General features: G+C 34.8%; 1 protein-coding gene and 1 pseudogene across 5 annotated transcripts in view; one reads left to right on the top strand and one right to left on the bottom strand.

The window, feature by feature from the left end:
• Window positions 1–535: 535 nt before the first annotated feature.
• Window positions 536–20,337, bottom strand: part of LOC110021273 (nuclear pore complex protein NUP85) — a 43,512-nt gene continuing 23,710 nt past the window's right edge. Inside the window, exons 12-19 of one of the 5 annotated variants that reach the window (XM_020719718.1) lie at window positions 15,687–15,788; window positions 15,530–15,586; window positions 15,260–15,406; window positions 15,039–15,109; window positions 14,852–14,939; window positions 8,414–8,470; window positions 984–1,203; window positions 536–677 (exon numbers count right to left, since the gene is read on the bottom strand). In XM_020719718.1, coding sequence (XP_020575377.1) covers window positions 1,009–1,203; window positions 8,414–8,470; window positions 14,852–14,939; window positions 15,039–15,109; window positions 15,260–15,406; window positions 15,530–15,586; window positions 15,687–15,788 — 717 coding nt within the window. In that variant the 3' untranslated portion in view covers window positions 536–677; window positions 984–1,008. Of the gene's footprint in view, window positions 678–958; window positions 1,204–7,154; window positions 7,393–8,413; window positions 8,471–14,851; window positions 14,940–15,038; window positions 15,123–15,259; window positions 15,407–15,529; window positions 15,587–15,686; window positions 15,789–20,337 lie in introns of those variants that run through there. The other 4 variants (XR_002293638.1, XM_020719709.1, XR_002293639.1 and 1 more) reach the window with 4 other exon arrangements.
• On the top strand, window positions 10,525–11,165 carry LOC110028761 (annotated as a pseudogene).

Raw genomic sequence — 20,337 nt, 5'->3', positions numbered from 1 at the left:
AAATTTTTTAAACTGAATTATAAACGGAGCTGAACACAAATAATTTCAAGTAGAAATAAAAAAAAAATTATATATATCATTTACAAAATAATGTATTATACATAATTGTTTCTAAATTTAAATCAATCCACTATATAATTTTATATTTTTATTGTATATAAATGATGAAGGCTTGAATTTAAACATCTTAAATTCATTTTTTTTAAGGAGTTTGAACATTAATTCAAGCAGTTTTTTTGATTCAAACTTGGCTGGCTCACTTTACACCCAACTATATAATTCTTTATATATTATTTCTTATAATTGATGATTTAATTTTTATGCAACAATAATAAATTTTACAAAGCACTTTTTTTTTTTGATGTATTATGAGTGTTAATGTTCTGTGAAAATATGTATTTAAAAAATTGGACATGTAGAACTTACTAATTGCAATTTTATTTGCATGATATATACTGTCTAAATTTTAAATTTTCTATAATAGCAAAAAAAACATAAGCTTGAGAAAAGTCAACGTTACAACAACATTTAGTTATAAAAGAACACAACATTCCAAAACATGCAGAACAATCTAAAATTATGATTTAGAAGGAAATTTAGAGAGTTAAGAGAACACACTGGAGATCCCATTTGAGTTCATTCTGCAGCTGAACTAAAGAGTAAGCAATGATTGAAACCTGCAGCATGCAATATCAGAGTGGCTTAAGGTAGTAATACTGAACATTAAATATATAGAAGGGGGCATACATAGCCCCCTTTAGCTATGTATTTACATATCTAACACCTAAACTTTATCTTTTATATTATACCACCCAAATCTTTCATATCACATAAAAAAGAAGCCTTTTCATGCATATGTAAGGTGGCATGCAATCAAAATTGAAATTTAGCTATTAGATATGTAAATACATGGAAACTGAGTAGCATGCATGTAAATCTTCCCAAGTTAAAAAAAGCATAAAATAAATTTAGCATTTATATACTCTCATAATATAAATTTTTTGTTAATCATTCTTCAAGAAAAGCTCGGGACAGATTTGTGGCGAGGGCCAGTCTAATTTGGGTCAGCGCCTCAGGAGGCAAATCGGCCTGGGAGAAATCTGGACGTAACTGCGCCATGGATAGCTCTTGCAGTTTCTTCAACAAGAAATTTGTTTCGAAAACATTCAGAAGAGGTTGATCTTTCCAGTTTAACAGCTCAACCTAAAATAATAAAAGAGAATTTGATCACTATCATCTAAATCATTAGAGAATCAATCCAAAAATTGAATGATTTACATGGAATAAGAAAAAAAAAGGAACAAATGATGAACATTTTTTTTTTTTCACAATGCCAAAATAATACGTACTATTTATATAGGGACATTTTAGTTCGGTCTACAAATGTGTTACATTAGTTCAATCTTTTCATATGAGCTGAAATAGACCCTATTTAGAATCATTTTAACCCCCCTTAAAAGGGCCCGGGGACTAAATTGACATTTTTATAGACTCTGGGATTAAAATGACCCCTGACAAAGACTCAGAAACCATTACAAAGACTCAGAAACCATTTTGACACTATTCTCTTCTTTTTATTCCTTCATAAAAGGTAACATAGAACAATTTATAAACAAAATAATCTGAGAAAGAATTTATCTCTATGAAAAGACAATTTATCACCATTAGGCAGAAACATAAATTATGGGCGAAATCAAATCACCAGAAAGAAGATACAATGGTATGGGTTTGGGAGCACATTGGATCCGGATCCAGTGCTCAATGAAGCAGATGGGGATGTGACTAATTTGCTAAAGATGGCAGTTGGACTGGGCCAACATCAGGTCAGAGTAATTAATCGGTCAAGCAACATGATGAGTCAGAAGATGGATTGAATTAGCTAAAAGAAGCTTATGAACCTACAGATTATTCAAAACTTTTCTCTATGGCTAGCCACACCTGATCGTCGGTTCTGTGGCCTTTCATCATGCACGTCAGCTTTCTCATTACATCTCACTGCCCCGCATGTTGTACTTGTGTCAGTGAAATTGCCCGCACAGCATTGGGCTCAGTCTTTGGTTTGGACCTCATCTAACTGTCCCAAATGGCTTCCTCTCTATGTTTGGTCTTTCCTAATAGCCGCTCGTTGAGCATGGTCTGAGATCTTCTCATTCTCACTCATGCTATACTATTTCCTGTCGTTGATGCCTTTGATGGCATTACACCACCCTCCCTAGCCGTCTAATGTAAAGTTTAGCTTCCATTTCGCTTTCAAGGACTTCTGTATAATCCTTCGCTTCCATTGCGGGTGACTACAAAATATTTTTAAATATAAATATGTCTATTAACATAAAAAGAAGTTTATTTCTTATAATTTTTTTGAAAAGACGATCGATTTTAGTAATCTTAATATCGTTAATAATAATAAATCTTTTTATTTCTACCATCACATTAGCAAAAAGAAAGTTGACGAAGCATTAATCAAAATGAATGGTGGGAATATAAGTGTGAAAATATTTAGGAGATTTGAAATTTTCTTAGCTTACTAAACTGTTTAATAATATTTTAAAAACTCAAAAGACGACTAAAGAGTGGAGGAAGAGTATTTTTATCCCTATTTTTAATAAAGGGAACGCAAAATTGCGTGCAAATTATAGAGGAATTAAGTTAATGTGTCATAGATAAAAATTAAGGGAGAGAGTAATTGAATAAAGGTTAATACAAATTGCAAAGATTTCTCATAAACAATTTGAATTTTTCATGGGCAAGTCTAATATGGAAACTATACATTATTGAGACGTTTGATAGAGAAGTTCGGAGAGAATAAAAAGGATTTACATATGATTTTTATTGATTTAGAAAAATCTTACAATAACGTTCTAAGAGAAGTTCTTGATTTTTATAGACTAAGAAGGATTTACATAAAAGGAAGTTGTTGATATGACTTATATTCAAGTCATTAAAGATACGCCTACTAAAGATGTGTTCGAATAGGAGTATTGACCAAGTATTTTCATATTTCAGCTGGATTAAATCAGAGATAGGCTTTAAACCCACATCTTTTTACTTTAGTTATGGGTGCTCTTACTGGACATTTACAAAACGATGTACCTTGGTGTATGCTTTTCACTGATGATATTCTTCTTGTAGTTTAGAGAAAGAGTTATGGAAAAGTGAATTATGGAGGTCAACTATAGAGTCTAAAGACATTTGTTTGAGTCTAAAACTGAATATATGGAATGTAATTTCAATAGTAGTAGATAAGCGGCAGAGTTGCAACAATGAGTAATCAAATCATTAAAAGGAGTGAACGTTTTAGAAATCTCGGGTCTATTGTTCAAAACGATAGTGATATAGATGGAGATGTTATTAGTAGAATTTAAGTTGGATGGTTGACGTGGAGCAATCCATCGAGCCTATTGTGTGATAGAAAATTTTTGCTTAGAGTTGAAGATTTTATAAGATGGTGGTGAGACTTGCGATACTTTATTGCGCAAAATGTTGGCCTATAAGAGAGAAGCATAAAATCAAGTGTTGCTGAAATAAGAATGCTTATGTGGATGAGTGGCTTTATACTTAGAGATAAAATGCAAAACAAGTATATTCGTGAAATGGACCGTGGAGCTCCAATTATAGACAAGATGGGAAAGAGATGCTTTATTTTTTTATTTTTATTTATTTCACTTGTCTTAGATGGTTTGGTCACATTAAACGTCGACCATCTAATGATCCAGTTTTATATTCTATTTGTGTTAAGAAAGATAGAGGTAGACCCAAAAAGATCAGGGCATATTGTATAAAAAATGAACTTAATTTATCAGAATTAAATGAAAATATGACTCAATAGGACATAATAGAGAAAAAGGATTTATCTCATTTCATGATGAGATGATAAAAATAAAAAAAAAAGGAGAAAAATGATTCATGTAGCCAACCCCACTTAGTGGGATAAAGGCTTTTTATTGTTGTAATTCTTATGAATTTTTTCAATGGGCCTAGAATTTATCTATCTATATATATATGAGTGTGCGCGCAAGCAACTATTTACTTGGTATTTCAAATTTTTTTCTTATTAAATATATTTAAAAATATGTTAATAAGAATATATAATAGAATAAATTATTTCAAAGTTGTCAACTTTGAGCTTAATTCTTACTCCATTGGATTCTTTAAATGTGACTTTGAGTTATATGAACTAATTTGGATTCAATGAAATTATTCTGACTTTCTAAAATATTAGTTTTCTTCAATTTTACATGTTAGCCATTGGACATTCTTATTATGCTTTGTGCTAGTCGTTGGAACCTAATTTGAAATGATATTTTGAGGTTTTTCTCAAATATTTTAGTACTAAATTAACAAGTTGTTGAGGGCTATAAATACTAAGGAAAAAGAAAAATATAATAAGATAATAACATTGGGAGCACGAATGAAAAATCAACCGAGGGAACTTTCAAAAAGTTCTAAATTGTCCATCTATTCCATGACTGTGCTCTTTGCATTGGTAACATTTTAAATCTATAAGAGTTCTTATATTAAGTAACTTGCTTAAGATTTTATTTTAAAAATTTTTACGTAAGGTTTTTCTAGTAAGTTACCATTAAGAATTTAACAAAGAATAAAATGAAGCTTCTGATCACTCAAAACTTTTGGAAAATTTGGGTTAAGAAAAAAAATCTCTTAATTAAAGAGTTTAGAGTTGAACTCACACAATGAAGAAAACCAAAAGTTGCATCAATGTAGGAAATGTGTTTGAATTGCAATTTGGCCAAAAGATGCGTATTTTGGCGGACAAATGATCTGTCCAATTGAATACGATTTTTATACCTATTACACTAATAGAATCCCCATCTTGGTGGTTAGCTAAGTGTGGTTGCAGACCAGGAGATTTCCTAAAGCAGATACAAATTACTTGTGCGCATAGATATCAATAGATTTATTTTATTTGTAGTGATCCAATGTCACATATTAATTGGTTAAATTGCTTGGAAATGAATTATATGCAATATGCGCCTACTCTCATAGAGTGAAGTTTATATGAAATTATCAAAAATTAACTCTAATACGCATGTTTATACTTCATCATAACTTGTATTTGATTTAGTTTTGATAGCTTTGGAGTAAATTAACATAATTAATATAGCTCATGTGTTGTTATAAAAATCTATCTAATTTGACATTGCAATTTAGAGCAAATTTACACATATAGCTTAATCTTATAATTCTAGACCTAACAAATCTTGCGTAGTTTTTTTGCTTTCGTTGAAAGTCTTTAACTTCCACAAGCTTAGTCTTATTCTTAAATCCACTTTAGTTTGCATAAATTATGTGGGATTTTAATTAACAAATTTTGTAAAAAGTTTAAATACACGTTGCACTCCCGTTTCACACACTTAATGTGTACTCCAGTATAGCTCATGTGGTACTAGAGGTATTGAAATGCTACAAGCACTTTATTATTTTTATTCCTAGCCGTCCCAGAGCACCTCCACAATCAAGTTCCATGTTATCTCGCTGAGTTGCCACATAAAGCAAACTGATGCAAACACAAAATTTGGTGTTTTATTAAAAAATTGTTCACATCCCGATTATCAACCACTAATTAACGCATTGCAGGACATTTTTCAACATAATTATAGATATACTAGCTCAGCATCATTAAAAGCCTATATACAAAGAGCTCTACACAATTATGTAAACCCAAGGATCTGCCAAGACTTACAAAACATGGGTAGTTAACACTATCATTGAATTATTAGTATTCTCTTTGCCTGCTTTCCTACAATGCTAGTTGCAACTCTACGACAACTCTCTCTTCTCAACAATAGCATTCAAGCACCCGTCAAAGGTTGAGAGCCACATCTAGTAAACCTATTAAAAGTCAAAAGGATCCTTCTGTCAAAATCATGTAAAATTACAAGTGCCGCCAAAATACTATCTACTCTACTGCATGCTTCATCTGAATACAGCATCTTGTAATTTCCTCCCGAGTATAATTCCTCTATATGATAAAATTTCATCCCTTCTCTTTCCTCTTCCTCTAAGAGTTGCCAATAAAGTTATATGAACACTTGGGATCATTTTTAGATCAATTGCCTGACTCATTAAAGTAGATCAATTGCCTTTCCTGCTTTAAAAGTGGATGTAGATCTACAGACCGACCCATTATAAATCTGTCATGTCTTCTCATAAAATAACCACAACACAATATTTCCTCGCCACTATCTAAACCGTTGAGCATTCACTTCCTTCTCTGATAGCTTGAAAAAGCAAAGTTTACACCATTCATAGGCATGATCAAGTCCATAGCCACCATAAACATGCAACACAACTGCAACAACATCCGCTACATCTATCTTGATCAAAGAACAAATATTTGTAGCCTACTTTACAAGGACAAAAACTACAATTCTAGGAATGGATAAGTTCTTGAAGTTTTTTTTAATTAATTTTGCAAACAAAAAATTTTTCATCAATAAAACTAAAATTACATGAGAGCATACATTTTAGGAATATCATAAGGCTAATGTCTATATATCTATAGGATCTACAAGATTTGCTTAATTACATAGGATCACCCTAAAATCTAGATCACAGATAAACAGCAACCAAGATGCTAAGACAGCTGCTTTAGGATACAGCAAAGACATGTCAAGCCTTTATGTCACCTAGAATCTATAGATCCGCCTCTTATTTTTATATAACTTCGCGAAGAGCTCATAAGAGTTCTTATAGATTTGAATCTTCTCAAAACATACCTTATAATATTATCAATGATATATGTAGTTTGAGACACTAAAATATCATATTCCTTAGCTTAATCTATAGCTCAAGAAAAGAGTTAAGTTTAGCAATCATAATTATTTCAAATTCTTTCATGATAGTTTGTGCAAAATCACAACAGAAGGATTCAATTATAGCTGCAAAAAATATTTATTCAGATATAGTTGATATTATCATTTATTGGTCAATGCAAATAAAAAAAAAACTGTAAACTCCACCCTCTATAAAACCCAATCAAGAAAAAATACAACTAGTCTACAATAACATGCCATGGTAGCATATGTCAAATGATAAAAAACTTTCGTAAGTTCGACACGGAAGAAATGATCTTGATTCTCGAACTAGAGTGGCTACTTCACAAAAACATTCACTTAAAACATTCATAAATGCACCTTTGCAATGTGTTGAAATCCATTTCGTGCCAATATCTTATCTTCCAATCTTCTATAAATTTTGCCGTCTCCCGACTCGAGATATGGATTTGCGACTCGTTGAATCCTCAACATAAAGTTGTGTTAGCCCATTCCGGAGGAAATCAATCATTTAGGATCTCCATCAGTGATGAAGTAGTCAGGCCAATCTTTAAGAGGATCCAAGATGATCATAGTACTCGAGTCAAATCTCTTATGTCTATCTCATGCAACATGTAATTCAATAAGAGGTTCCATAATAATCTAAGTTCAACATTAAGCCTAAGACAATATAAGCTCAAAATATAAAATCACCATAAAACTCAAATCATATAAAATCACTAATAATTTTTTTTTGATGAATAATCATCAAAAACAAATAAATTATTTTATTCAAACAAAACTAACCGAATCTGGATTTACAAGCAGGAGAAGTAAACTTGAATTCTAAGGAAGTCGTAACAAAAAAAAAAAAAATTGAAACAAATAAACATTAATTGCCCGGTAAGGAAAGAAAGATTGGCTATTAAATGGAATTATTCTGATATTTCTAATAATGGGACTGTTTTCACAGTTTCCATATAGCCCAACAGAAATACGTGATAGTAAAATTCAAATAAATTAAAATAAAAAATTAACTATACTTGAAAAGAGAATTAAAATTACTGAAAAAAATGCCTTTACAGGAATTCTATACAAGAATCATTGAACAAATTTAAATTAAACTATAAACATGGATTTATAGCATATTTTTAATTTGATGGTACAGACATGCTTCCCGATTGTTTGGTGTATCAATAAGAAGTTTTACAAAATAAAATATACAAACTTTTTTCACTAAAAGTACCGCAATATTGAGTAATTAATGCTTAACGCAGACAAAAAAATACTCCAATAAAGCCTCAATAGAAAAAGGAATATAATAATATGCACACAAAACTAACAATACATAATGCATGGGTCTTTATATTTTGCATTTTACTTATATTAACTACGTACTAAAGAGCTGTTTGATTCAATTTTATCCAAATTAAAAAGATATCTGGATCATTGCATTATTTTGATAACAGTCCTTCCTAAAGCATTAATTTTCAATTGCTTGTGAGTTCATAAACAAGGACAGTGAAAGCAGATGTTAGAACTAATTTAAAATTAGCAGAATCAAAGAATTCTACTATATTGAAATAATAGTCAGTACAAAGTGTTAGTTATCATGCAGTATTTTAAGCTATTCCACTAACCGCGTCATGAAGAAGAGGGAGCCAGAATCGTTGTGGCGTGGAAGGACTCTTCATAAGCTGCAACAATCACACAAAAAATATGAACCTTGGTTTCTTTTCTAGAACAGAATTTGCAAATAAAATGCTCATAAGCTTCATGCAGAATTTTCCGCAAAATCAAGCCATAAATAGCAAACCCATTACAAAAAGTGTTTTTTCATTTGAAACTAAATGTGAGAAGGTAAAGAGCGTAATCGCTATGATATTGGGGAAAGAGAAAAAAAGCATTTCTATCCTGATGTACTCTAGACAACAAGATAAACAAAGCTTCAACACTTCACAGAGGCTTGGACCAACAAACACGCAACAAAAATTAAACATTGAACATAGAGTCTCAACAATAGTTCAAATGATATTTGTTAATAACCATCTTTAGATGCCTAATTATAGTTCACGATGACACTTGTTAATGTTCATCTCCATAAGCCTAATTATAGCAATATTGCAGCCAAATAACAAGCTTGTTTGTGGTTATGTTATACTCTTTCGAGGCCGCAAACAGATGTTTCATCACAGCTTTGATTTAACATTATCTTCTCTTACTTGAACCGTCTTTGTTCCATGAGTTTCCACCATTCACTGAATTCTATACTTCAGCTTTTTAACCAATCAATAAGTTTAATCCTGTGTATTTCTTGCCTTAGTTATTCATTTAAACTCTCAAAATTTAATTTGAAAAGCTACAATTTCTTAACCTCTCATAAAGGGCTACACGAGCTTTTGATTGCTGCCATTGCATTGTGAATACTAGCATAAAGTCATGTTATTTCACATTCACGTAGAGTTCAATAAATGATTGAGCACAAAATAAATGAAGTTGATGAGATTTCCTGGAGCTTGAAGCTCATTCAGCGTGCCTGATGTAGAACTTCAACTGGGGATGATTGCATTGCTTTCCATAAAAATGCTCAACCAAAAAGGAGGATTTTTTTTTTCTTTTAGCATTCCAGGGCAGAAAAGTAAATGCAATCAGCTTATATGGAACCAAATGCCTCTCGCAAAGAAAAATGCAATAGACTGCTCCTTATAGCAAATGAAGATTCAATCCCAATTACTTATCGGTCACAATATTAACTAATGCCTTTTACACTAGATATATGTTTCTAAATGAATTTCTAAACAGCATTTATTCCATTTTGACCTGTCTTAAAACCATCACACAACAAGCTCAACCAGCAGAAACCATGTTATAAACTGCCATACACATTAAAACAAAGTTTACAGCTCTTCCTTCTAGACCGGTTGATGGTAACTAAAATTGACAAAAATGAAAGCAAAACAAGAAATCTGGCCCATCAATTTTTGAAGTCCAACAGCCCTAACATTTAGGAGCTAAAGTAGTTTTACTGCATTAACTAATTCCATGTCTTTACGTGATTAAATCCCTAGCGAATTCACAGTATTCAAGGAAAAATTTACTCGGTAAAGAAGACTCCAGCATTTGGGATATCTCTTGATGGAATCTACATTACCAGTTTGTTGTGGTGGGATATTGTTAAGATTTATATCTAGTTTAGAGTCCTAATTGTAAATAGGGTATATAGAAGAAGTTTAGAGATTTATTTACAAAATATTGTAAGGCTATAAATAAGCCCAAGTGCTTAATGAATGAACAAGTTTCACAATTCTATTTGGTATTAGAGCCAACCCTAACGCGTCCACTCTTCGTCTTTGCGTTGCCATCAAAACTATCTCGTGATCGCAGGAGACGAGAACATAAAACGAGAAAGATGATTGCACGCTTTCGCCGTTGCCTCAACGGTCGGTGGTAATTTCCTTAAAGAGGATGAAACTTCAGCGGTCCCTATGAGCTGTGATGCCGTTGTTGCTTACCTCGATTCGCCGATCAACTCGACAGTGTCAATAAGGGAGCACGGCCTAATGCTTGTGAAGTGGAGAAGGGATTGCAGCGTGACTCGAAGGATACAATCGCAATTAGAGCTAACTGAGAAGGCAACGACGCGTTCGCGGCTTAATAGGAAAGAAGAGATCGTGCGGGTTTTCAACGCAAGAAGTGCGCTTCTGCTCAGAGAGGAGCGGGTTATTGCGAGGCAAGGAGGAACGTGGTCTAGGCGTGTTGTGTAGCATGAGGTTGGAGCTAGATTTTCTCTCTCTAAGTTTATCAGTTCGATCAAGAATAGCAGGGTTATATCCCATTGTCAGTGAAGAGAACAAGAAGGCTTTTGAAAAAGCCAAGAGGAAGCTCCATGGAATCGTTGCTAAGAAGAATTACGCATTGATCATGCTCTGTTTGCCATGACATTCGGCTGGGGCTTACGATGTGGAGACGAAGACTGGTGTTCCATTTGGAACGTGGACGCACAAGGAGTTGTCATGGTGCCAACAATGGCTGGATATTGCTGTTAGGTTGTTAGAGAAGATCAAGGAGCGGTTTCCTATTCTCTCATATGCTGTTTTTTACCAGTTTGTTGGTGTTGTTGGTGTTAAAGCTATTGGAGGGCCTAAAATTCCCTTTCACCTTGGCATGAAGGACAATCCTCAGATTCCAGTGGAAGGTCGCCTCCCTGATGCTACCAAAGGATTCGACCACCCGAGGGATGTTTTTGTCAAACAAATGGGATATTTGAGCATGGTTTGTCAAAACCCACCCAAGGAGAGAGAGACAGGTAGACGTGAACAAACTAGAGGCCGTGTTTGTAATCATAGGGGCCCAGGGGTGGAAGAGGAGGTTACAAGACAAATATTATGGTAGCAAAGAACGAGGGAAAGACAATGATAGACTTTACTAATGAAGATCACGAGTTTCTGGAAATGTTGAAGAGGAAGTAGAGAGCGTCAGATAATGTAACTAATGATGCATCCACCTTTTTGCCATCTAAGGGCAACATTGTTACTTATGTTCACTCAACCTAAGATACCCGTGATATACATGTTGTTGCTTCTATATCCTCCACAAGAACATCAAAATGAATTGTAGATTTTGGTGCATATCGAAATGTGACAGGTAACGATAGGAAGTTCTCTTCCTACACTTATCTAGCATTCCAGAGAGCATTCAGACTGCTGATGGTACAACACAACATGTGATTGGTAAGGGTGCAGTGAGGGTTACCGATTATATTACTTTGTTCAATGTTTTACATGCTCCTTCCTTTCCAGTGAATCTTTTATCTATTAGTGTCTTTATTCTTCAACTAAAATGTGTTATTTCATTTGATATTCCTAAGGTAATCTTTCAAGAGAAGGGGATTGGCCGAAGACTTGGGACTGGCCGGTGACATAAAAGAGTTTAGTACTTTGATAGAGAGGGGACAGACTCAACCTTGGTTAACATGGTTGAGAATGCAGAAGCAGAAGGATTTGAGAGGAGTGCGGACAATGTATTGCTACTACATCACAGGTGCATGGAACATTCTACGTTCAATCTACTGAATTGTTTGTATCCATCCTCGCATGAAAAAGCAAACAAGGAGAAACTGGTGTGTGTTGCTTGTGAGTTTGGCAAGCTCATTAAGAGCTCTTATGTAAGTTCTGAGAATAAGAACTCTAATGTGTTCGATTTGATACATTCTGATGGAAGCCTTGTTCTACAACTTCGATGAATGATTATAGATATTTTGTGAAGTTCATTGATTGTTTTCCTCGTGTTACTTGGCCATATCTGGTGAGGAACAAAAGTGATGTGTTTGCTTTCTTTAAACACTTTCACATGGTGATTCAAATCCAATAAGGCATTTGACGAGTACCAGTCAGCTCAAGAGATACAACATCAAACCACATGTCCATGCACTCCGACATAAAATGAAGTAGCAGAGAGGAAGAATTGATATCTTCTAAAGGTAGCCCGAAGCATGATGATCTCGATGAGCGTCCTAAAGCACTTGTGAGGGCAAACAATTTTAACAACTGCTCAAATGATCAACAGAATGCCCTCAAGAATATTGAAATGACAATCTCTTTGTGAGTTGTTGAAGAAGATAATGATGAGATTCTTCCATTGAAGATATTTGATTGAGTATGTTTTGTGAAGGACACTAAACCATCAATATAGAAGCTAGTTCCTATAGTTGTGAATTACTCAGAAGAGAAACGTTTGTTGGAGCCTAATAGAGAAGATATTGTTTATGAGTATAGATATGATGTTTAGAGAATTTGAATCGTACTATTCATTGGATGTGATCTCACCCCCCTTGGTGACTTGTCAGATATTGGAGGCATGAGATGGGAGGGGAGAGTAGAGATAGTAAGAAATTGATACTTGTGGAACGATGTCTTGTCCCATTATGTGGGAAAGATTTGCTAAGGGCCAGACAATGAGAAAAATGAAGCAAAGGAAGAGCCGAACAACGAGAAAAATGAGCTCGAAAGTGGTGGGATTCAAGCTCAAGAGGAGCTGAGACTGTATACAAGGAGAAGAAGAAATGAGGGAACATTGTTCGTCGTGCCACTCATGCCATCACATATCTTCTTGGTTTATCCCGACTCCTGATACACCTGCACCATCCACCTCAGAATCAGATTATACATGTTATATGATCCTCTCCCTTCTCCTCCCACTCTCATGACTTCAAGAAGAACCTCTCACAGCAAAGCAGGTCATTCTTCTGATCGTTATTCTCCTAATCGTTTTGGTTTCTAACATGACATTGCTCATTTTGTGTCATATTCTAACTTATCACCTATATACGGAGCATTCATAGCATCCTTGGACATTGTCTCTATACCCAAGTGTTGGCAGGTAGCTAATAAAGATCCAAAGTGGAAGATTGTAATGTCGGAGAAACTAGATGCTCTCTAGAAGAATAAGACGTGGGAGATTGTTTTGCTACCAACAAGGAAAAAGACAATTGGGTGTAAATGGGTCTTCACAGTGAAGAAAACATCAAAAAGAAAAATTGATGGCTACAAAACACAGTTGGTGGCTAAATAATATAGTCAGACGTATGACATCGACTATGATGTTGCACCAGTGGTGAAGATGAGCATAGTCAGAACTCTCATCTCTCTAGCTGTGAATGATGGATAGAGGTTACACCAACTGGATGCGAAAAAAGTGTTTCTTCATGGGGATCTGCTGGAGGAGGTGTACATAGAGATACCCCCAGGCCTCAGTACAAACCAAACCGTATGCAAGGTATGTAGACTGAGGAAGTCTCAGTACGGTTTGAAACAATTACCTCTAGCTTGGTTTGACAGTTTTAAGAGAGAAATTGTAGACATATGCTATCAGCAAATCAATGTCGGCCACATAGTGTTCGTTCGATGATATGGTGGTCACATCACTATACTCGTCGTGTATGTGGATGGCATGATAGCCAATGGTGATGATGAGTGAAGATTGCATTGCTAAAAATGAGATTGGGCCCAGCTTAGATACTTCCTTTGGACTGAGGTGGCTCCTAGAGTATAAGGGATTGTCCTATCTCAGAGGAAGTATGTGCTAGACTTGCTCACAGAGAGATGTATGTTGGGATGCAATCCTACAGTTTCACCAATTGATCAGAAGGGAAAGTTGAGTGCAGAGAGGGAAGAGTCAATTGATCGAGAGAGGTACCAGAGGTTGGTAGGTTGTCTCATCTATCTAAGTCACACTCGTCCCGACATATCATTTGCAGTAAGCATAGTGAGTCGCTACATGCATGATTCGAGGAAGGGCTGAAAAGTGCACCAGGGAAGGAGTGGATCTTCAGAAAGAATGAAATTATAAGCATTGAGGGCTACTGTGACTCTAATTGGGCGAGTTGTGCTGATGATAGGAGGTTCACATCTGGATACTGCATATTTGTAGGAGGCAACTTGGCCTCTTAGAAGAGTAAGAAACAGTCGGTAGTAACGAGGTCATCAACAGAGGTAGAATATAGGGCCAAGACCTTAGAAGTTGCCGAGATAATGTGGCTGAGAACCTTATTGGTAGAGCTCAAATGAAGTTGTGGTGCGACAACAAGTCAGCAATCAACATTGCCAACAACACAATGCAACACGATAGAATCAAACATGTGGACATTGATAGGCTCTTCATCAAGGAAAAGCTGAATAACGAACTATTGGAGTTACATCATGTAGTCACTAGAGAACAAGTAGTTGATTGTCTCACAAAAGGACTTGGCTCATTAGATTTGTCTAAGTTATGTGACAAGATGGACTTAGTGGATATTTTTTGCCCATCTTGAGCGGGGTGTTGAAATTTGTATATAGTTTAAAGTCCTAATTATAAATAGAGAATATAAAAGAAGTCAAGGGAGTTATTTGTGAAATGTTGAAAGGCTATACATAAGCTCAAGTGATTAATGAATGAACAAGTTTTCACAATTCTATTAATATATCTTGATGAGCTCGGCAAGTTGTGTGTAAATGTGAAAGTTTAGGTTTGAGATATTTAAATACATAAGAATTGTGCACTGCCTTAAACTATGTGTATCATGCCCATATGTTTCTTACCTGTAAGAGTGAATCAATGGTATGTTTAGCTGCACCAACGAGCCTTCCAATTTTAGCCTGCCTGAGAGATTTCTTAAAATCTCGATATCTGAAAGAAACTCGGAGGATGACAAACAAAGTCGTATTAACTACAATAAATGACCTCAATTATAGGCAAAACAGGCGAATTTTACAACACAAATAATACCTGTGAAGAAATCCGACACCACCAGCAGTCCCGACATCAGGACCAAGCAGTTCAATAAGTCCCTCCCATTGCTGGAAAATGTGACTATAAATTGAGATGTGAAAAACTAATAAATCAGCTAAAAGAACCTTAAATCATCTTAAGAAGGTATCAGCAACTATATCAATCCTCATAAACTCGAAAAGTAACAAAATATTAGATTCCTACTAAGCAGTAAGCACCTTAAATGTTTCATCGGAGATTGATTTCCCAATACAATCAAACAGCTGTTGAGCAATTCGATTAAGCCTACCTTCATCACGAGCTTCTTGGAGCCAATAGACTCCAAAACCTTTTCTCCCATGTTTCCAATGGTGCATTCCAGCAATCTGCCCCATTAAATAAACATAATAGAGAATAAAATCAACATCCACCAACAAACCCTGGCAAATGGGGGCTAAAATGGAAGGCCATATGAGCCTACAACTTATAGACCAACGAGCTACTATTACCTTCTTAATGGAAGAAGAAATTCCATAAAGCTCATTTAATTGGCAGATCTCTAGATTCTATAGAGGAACACAAGAAAACATTAAGAACTAAAACACATCAATTGAATTTACATGCACTAGGAACAAAAGGTAAACCTTGTATGATCTATTCAATCACCTTGAGAACTGTTTGATAATTTTGCACGGATTGTTTGAACAGTAAATTCTCCAACAAACCTAATCCTTGCTTTGGACATGAAAGCAAGTATGAAGGTGCAATCTGAAAGAGATCAGAAAATGCATCAGATAAAGTTAATCAAAGATTATTTTTCCAACCTCTTTCTAAGTCCATGGGAAAATATTTGGGCTAGAAAAAAATTGAAACATAGTGTATTACTATTGAGTATTTCATCATATTGACCGTTAAGGCTCAATGAACTTTTACTAGGAAGACTATCAATATACTGATACAAGTTTTCTTCTTCCATCCGTGATAACGTGATGGTATGTATAAATGACCGCTTCAAGCAGCAAAAGCAAAGGTAATTCTAACCTATATAAATCAACAATAATACTTCACTACTTCTTTTCAGGAGTTCGGCACTCAGCTATCCTTTTAGACAGAAATAAGCAAGCTCTTATATTGAAACATAAATCTCAAATACACTTTCTAATATGAGTGAAGCAACCAGCCAATGTAAGTAAGAAAAACATTTAGGAAGAAAAGAGATCAGATATCGAGTTGGGAATCTTTTATTTGGGAAAATCCAGCTGTCCATTCACACATAAACATGACCATTGAATCAGAAACCAAAGTTGATGCTTGACGTCCAAATTATAAAATAACTCCACCACTGATATTAAAACTAATTGTCCAAGGCTCAAACAGACAGTACAACTTTCGACATCAGCAATCAACTAAATGTGTTGTGCTGTCCATGTCATAACTGTACACTGTTAAATTTTTTTTTATTTTAAGATTATAATTCTACTCACATACAAACTTCTTTAATTCCTTTTTATGCTGAGTAACTCCATAATACTAAAAATAAAAACAAACTATTTATGCTTAGCAGTTTTCAAAAATGAATATTATTGTCCATCATTTGATCGGTGTTTCGATTAGAAGTTATTAGTATTGATTTATTTCATTTCCGGTCATTTCTTATTTTATGTTAGAGTTGTTGGTATTGATATATTTATTTCCTTTCCGGTTATTTCATATTTATGTATTTCGTTTTATCTCCAGGTAGTTATTAGGAATAGATTAATTGTAATCTTAGAGATATGGGTGTTATGTCTTTCCTATTTTAGAATTCATGTAACATGTATTTACACCCCTTTCATATCAATAAAATTATTTTGCTTAATTCTCAAAACCTATATAGTATCAGAGCCTTGAAAAAACCCTAAAGTCTCCGGCGGAAGAGAAGAAGATCTTCTGCCACCGAAAACTTCATATTCCCTAGAACCGGTATTTTTTCCTTGCAAGCTCTAGCCGCTAGAACTTCTTCCTGTAGGAACTAGAAGTCAGAACTCCTCTCCTTACAAACCCTAACCGTCAGAATTCCTTCTTGCAAGAACTAGCTGTTGAAACTCTCACCATTCTCTGTTTCAACCGATAACCTTTGTGATTAAAGAGATGAGGGTCAGACGACTCATCAAAGAGGGAAGAAAGATGAGAACAATACGTTTGAGACTGCAAAATAAGCAGCCGAAAATCAGAGGAGGAAGAGATGATGTCTATCGAATAGGTGTTTGAATGAAAGAGGGTTCCACCATGGAGAGAGCAGATTACGTTTCGTGCGATGGTGGTGAGCGTCTTCCTCTCCATCATGTTCAATATAAATGTGATGAAGTTCAATCTCACCACCCGTATCATTCCTTCCCTTAACGCCTTCGCTGGCCTCCTCAGATTTTTCTTTGCCAAGACATGGACGAAGGTCCTTGAGAAATTTGGTTTCCTTCATAATGATTTCACCGACAAGAGAATACTGTGCTCCAGACCTATGTCGTTGCTACGAATTGCATCAAATAGTGGTTTTGGAAGTTATCTATTTGCAATTAGTTCAAAGACACCAAAGCAATCAAGCGAAGAACACAGTTCGCAAGACACCAAGGATCCACAATTGGGATGGATGATTGGATTTCTCTTTCATGTCCCCTTTATTGGATTCTTTTCTCTTGTTCCCCTTTGAAAGTCATGATCCTAGACTACAAATTGAGCCATCCAAGTGGCACTGCAGCAGCTCACCTTATCAATGGCTTCCACACTCCCCAAGGAGCCAAGTTAGCAAAGAAACAAGTGAAGATGCTGGAGTTATCTGGCTTTACATTGTCATCTTCTTCCTCTTGACTCGTTGAAGTTTATCTTCTGCTAGATTCTCAAAAGGAAGACTGCCTTCACGTCCAAGAAAGATTATGGCAGAGAAGAAAGGGAGGCACAATGGGTCATGGTGCAGTGAAGCCTCCATGGCTTACAGCCTCCTGAGACTAACACCCTCTTAAGTGACAAGAGCAGCTACCGTGAGATCTGAGATAGTTGAGCAGGCTAAACGGCGAGCTGAAGTTGCGAAGCTCCAAGAGCTGAATACATTGAAGGGACATGTAGATTTAGTGGTGAAACTGAAGGGTCTCGACATTGATATCATTCAGCAAAATTACACAGTTTGATCTGTGCACGAAGAAAAATGTGTTTGAATCTTATATTTGACTATAGGTAAGGGATGAATACAACTCTATTTGTATTCTATGGCCGCTTGGATTTTGCACCAAACTTATCTATTGAACTCTAGTTTTTGTTTATTTGTTTTTTTTTTTTTCCTTTCATCGGACTAGTTCTGCCTACCTTCTACATTCAGTATGTTCTTATATAGTCTTTATAATTGCTAAAGCTATGAAGAGCATATGATATATTTTTCTCTTAGCCCATTCGAGAGAATGGTTATGTGAGTTTTTTTCCTACAGCAGACCCTCCTCTGAAGCTTTTTCCTAAAGCAAGCCCTCTTCCTGAGCTTTTTCTCAGGCCCTCCTCCGGAGCTTCTCTTTTTTTCCTTGCAACTTTCCCCGTAGGTTGTCTGCTTCCCTTTAAACTTTCCTTCAACATTATTTGTAGCAGTCTTCCACCTACCTACAAGAATTGCAAAGATTACAGTCAAAGACAACCACAATCAACTAGAAGTATCTCTAAATGCCTTGAGGATGAAGTCTTAAAGTTTTACCTAACAAAATATCATCCTCGCTCATTGTTTGATGATTTCAAATCCAAGATGAACATGACTGAAATTTTCAACTTGAGGGGGAATGTTAGAAGTTATTAGTAGCAATATATTTCATTTTCGATTTTTTCCTATTTTATGTCTTTCCTTTTATCTCTGATTAATTAATAGGAATTGATTAATTGTAATCTTAGAGATATGAGCGTTATGGCTTTCCTATTTTAGAATTCATGCAACCTGTATTTATAACCTCTTTCAGACTAATATAATTATTCCGCTTAATTCTCAAAACCTACAGTTTCTAACCAGGTGCAGACTACCATTATGACAGTTGCACTTGCTTTTTAATAAAATAAGATAATAAAATTTAGAATACTAATGGCACTTTTACTAGTATTTATGTTTTTTAACGAAAATTCTAGCAGGTGAAAATCATCTTTCTGCCTTGAATATAAAAAAAATTCTTTCTGCATTGTATCCCCTAAAAGATGAACTCAAAAAACATTACTTGAGAACAAAAAATAAAAAACTTGTATTTCATATTTATAAAATTTAATGTCTTTTTAAGGAAATGGATGCCAGTTCATATAAAAAATCTGATGTTTCAGCTGTATACTGAAGGCAATTTCACCAAAAGTTTGCCAAGGACAAAAGAAAGCATCCATATTAGAAATCTTCAGGAAAAAAGCGAATACAATTTAGCTGCCCAAGAAGGCCAAAGTTCTATCAAACTATTAATTACTTATCAAATAATTTTAAAAAGAAGCATCCCGTGACATTATTAGAAGGTAGATCCATATTTTAAATGAAAATTATCAATATATATATATATATATATATATATTATAACAACAACACAACAACAACAACAACAACAAAGCCTTAATCCCACTACATGGGGTCGGCTACATGAATCATTTTTCTCCATTGCGTCCTATTTTGTGTCATATTTTCATTTAGTTCTAATAAATTAAGATCATTTTTTATACAATAAGCCCAAGTCCTCTTAGGTCTACCTCTGCCTTTCTTAACATAAGTCAAAACTAAAACATCTACTCTCCTAATCGGATCATTAATGGTCGACGCTTAATGTGACCAAACCATCTAAGAGGACTTCCTCTAATTTTGTTGTTGTGTACACCAACCCTATCACAAATATAATCATTTTGCATTTTGTCTTTAAGTGTAAAGCCACCCATCCAACTAATCATTCTCGTCTCGACAACATGTAACTTAGTATTATGCTTCTCTTTTAAAGGCCAACATTCAGAGCCATAGAACATTGCAAATCTCACCACCGTCTTACAAAATTTTCCTTCAAGTCTAAGCGGTACTTTTCTATCACACAAAATGCCCGAAGCATTCCTCCACTTCAACCAACTAACTTGAATTTAGAAATTTGTCTTGATGAATTTCCTAACAATAATTAGTAATGAAACATAAACCCGAGATATCAAAATCTTTCACACCTTTTAATAATTTGATCACCCAAAGTTACACTTCTGCCACTAGAGCTACTACTACTAAAATTACATTCCATGTATTCAGTTTTAGTTCTACTCAAATGAAGGCCTTTAGACTCCAATGTAGACCTCCATAATTCATGTTTTT

Source organism: Phalaenopsis equestris, unplaced genomic scaffold (assembly GCF_001263595.1).
Source record: "Phalaenopsis equestris unplaced genomic scaffold, ASM126359v1 Scaffold000002, whole genome shotgun sequence".
Classification (NCBI taxonomy): Eukaryota; Viridiplantae; Streptophyta; class Magnoliopsida; order Asparagales; family Orchidaceae; genus Phalaenopsis; species Phalaenopsis equestris.
This window is presented reverse-complemented; position numbering and strand designations above follow the sequence as displayed.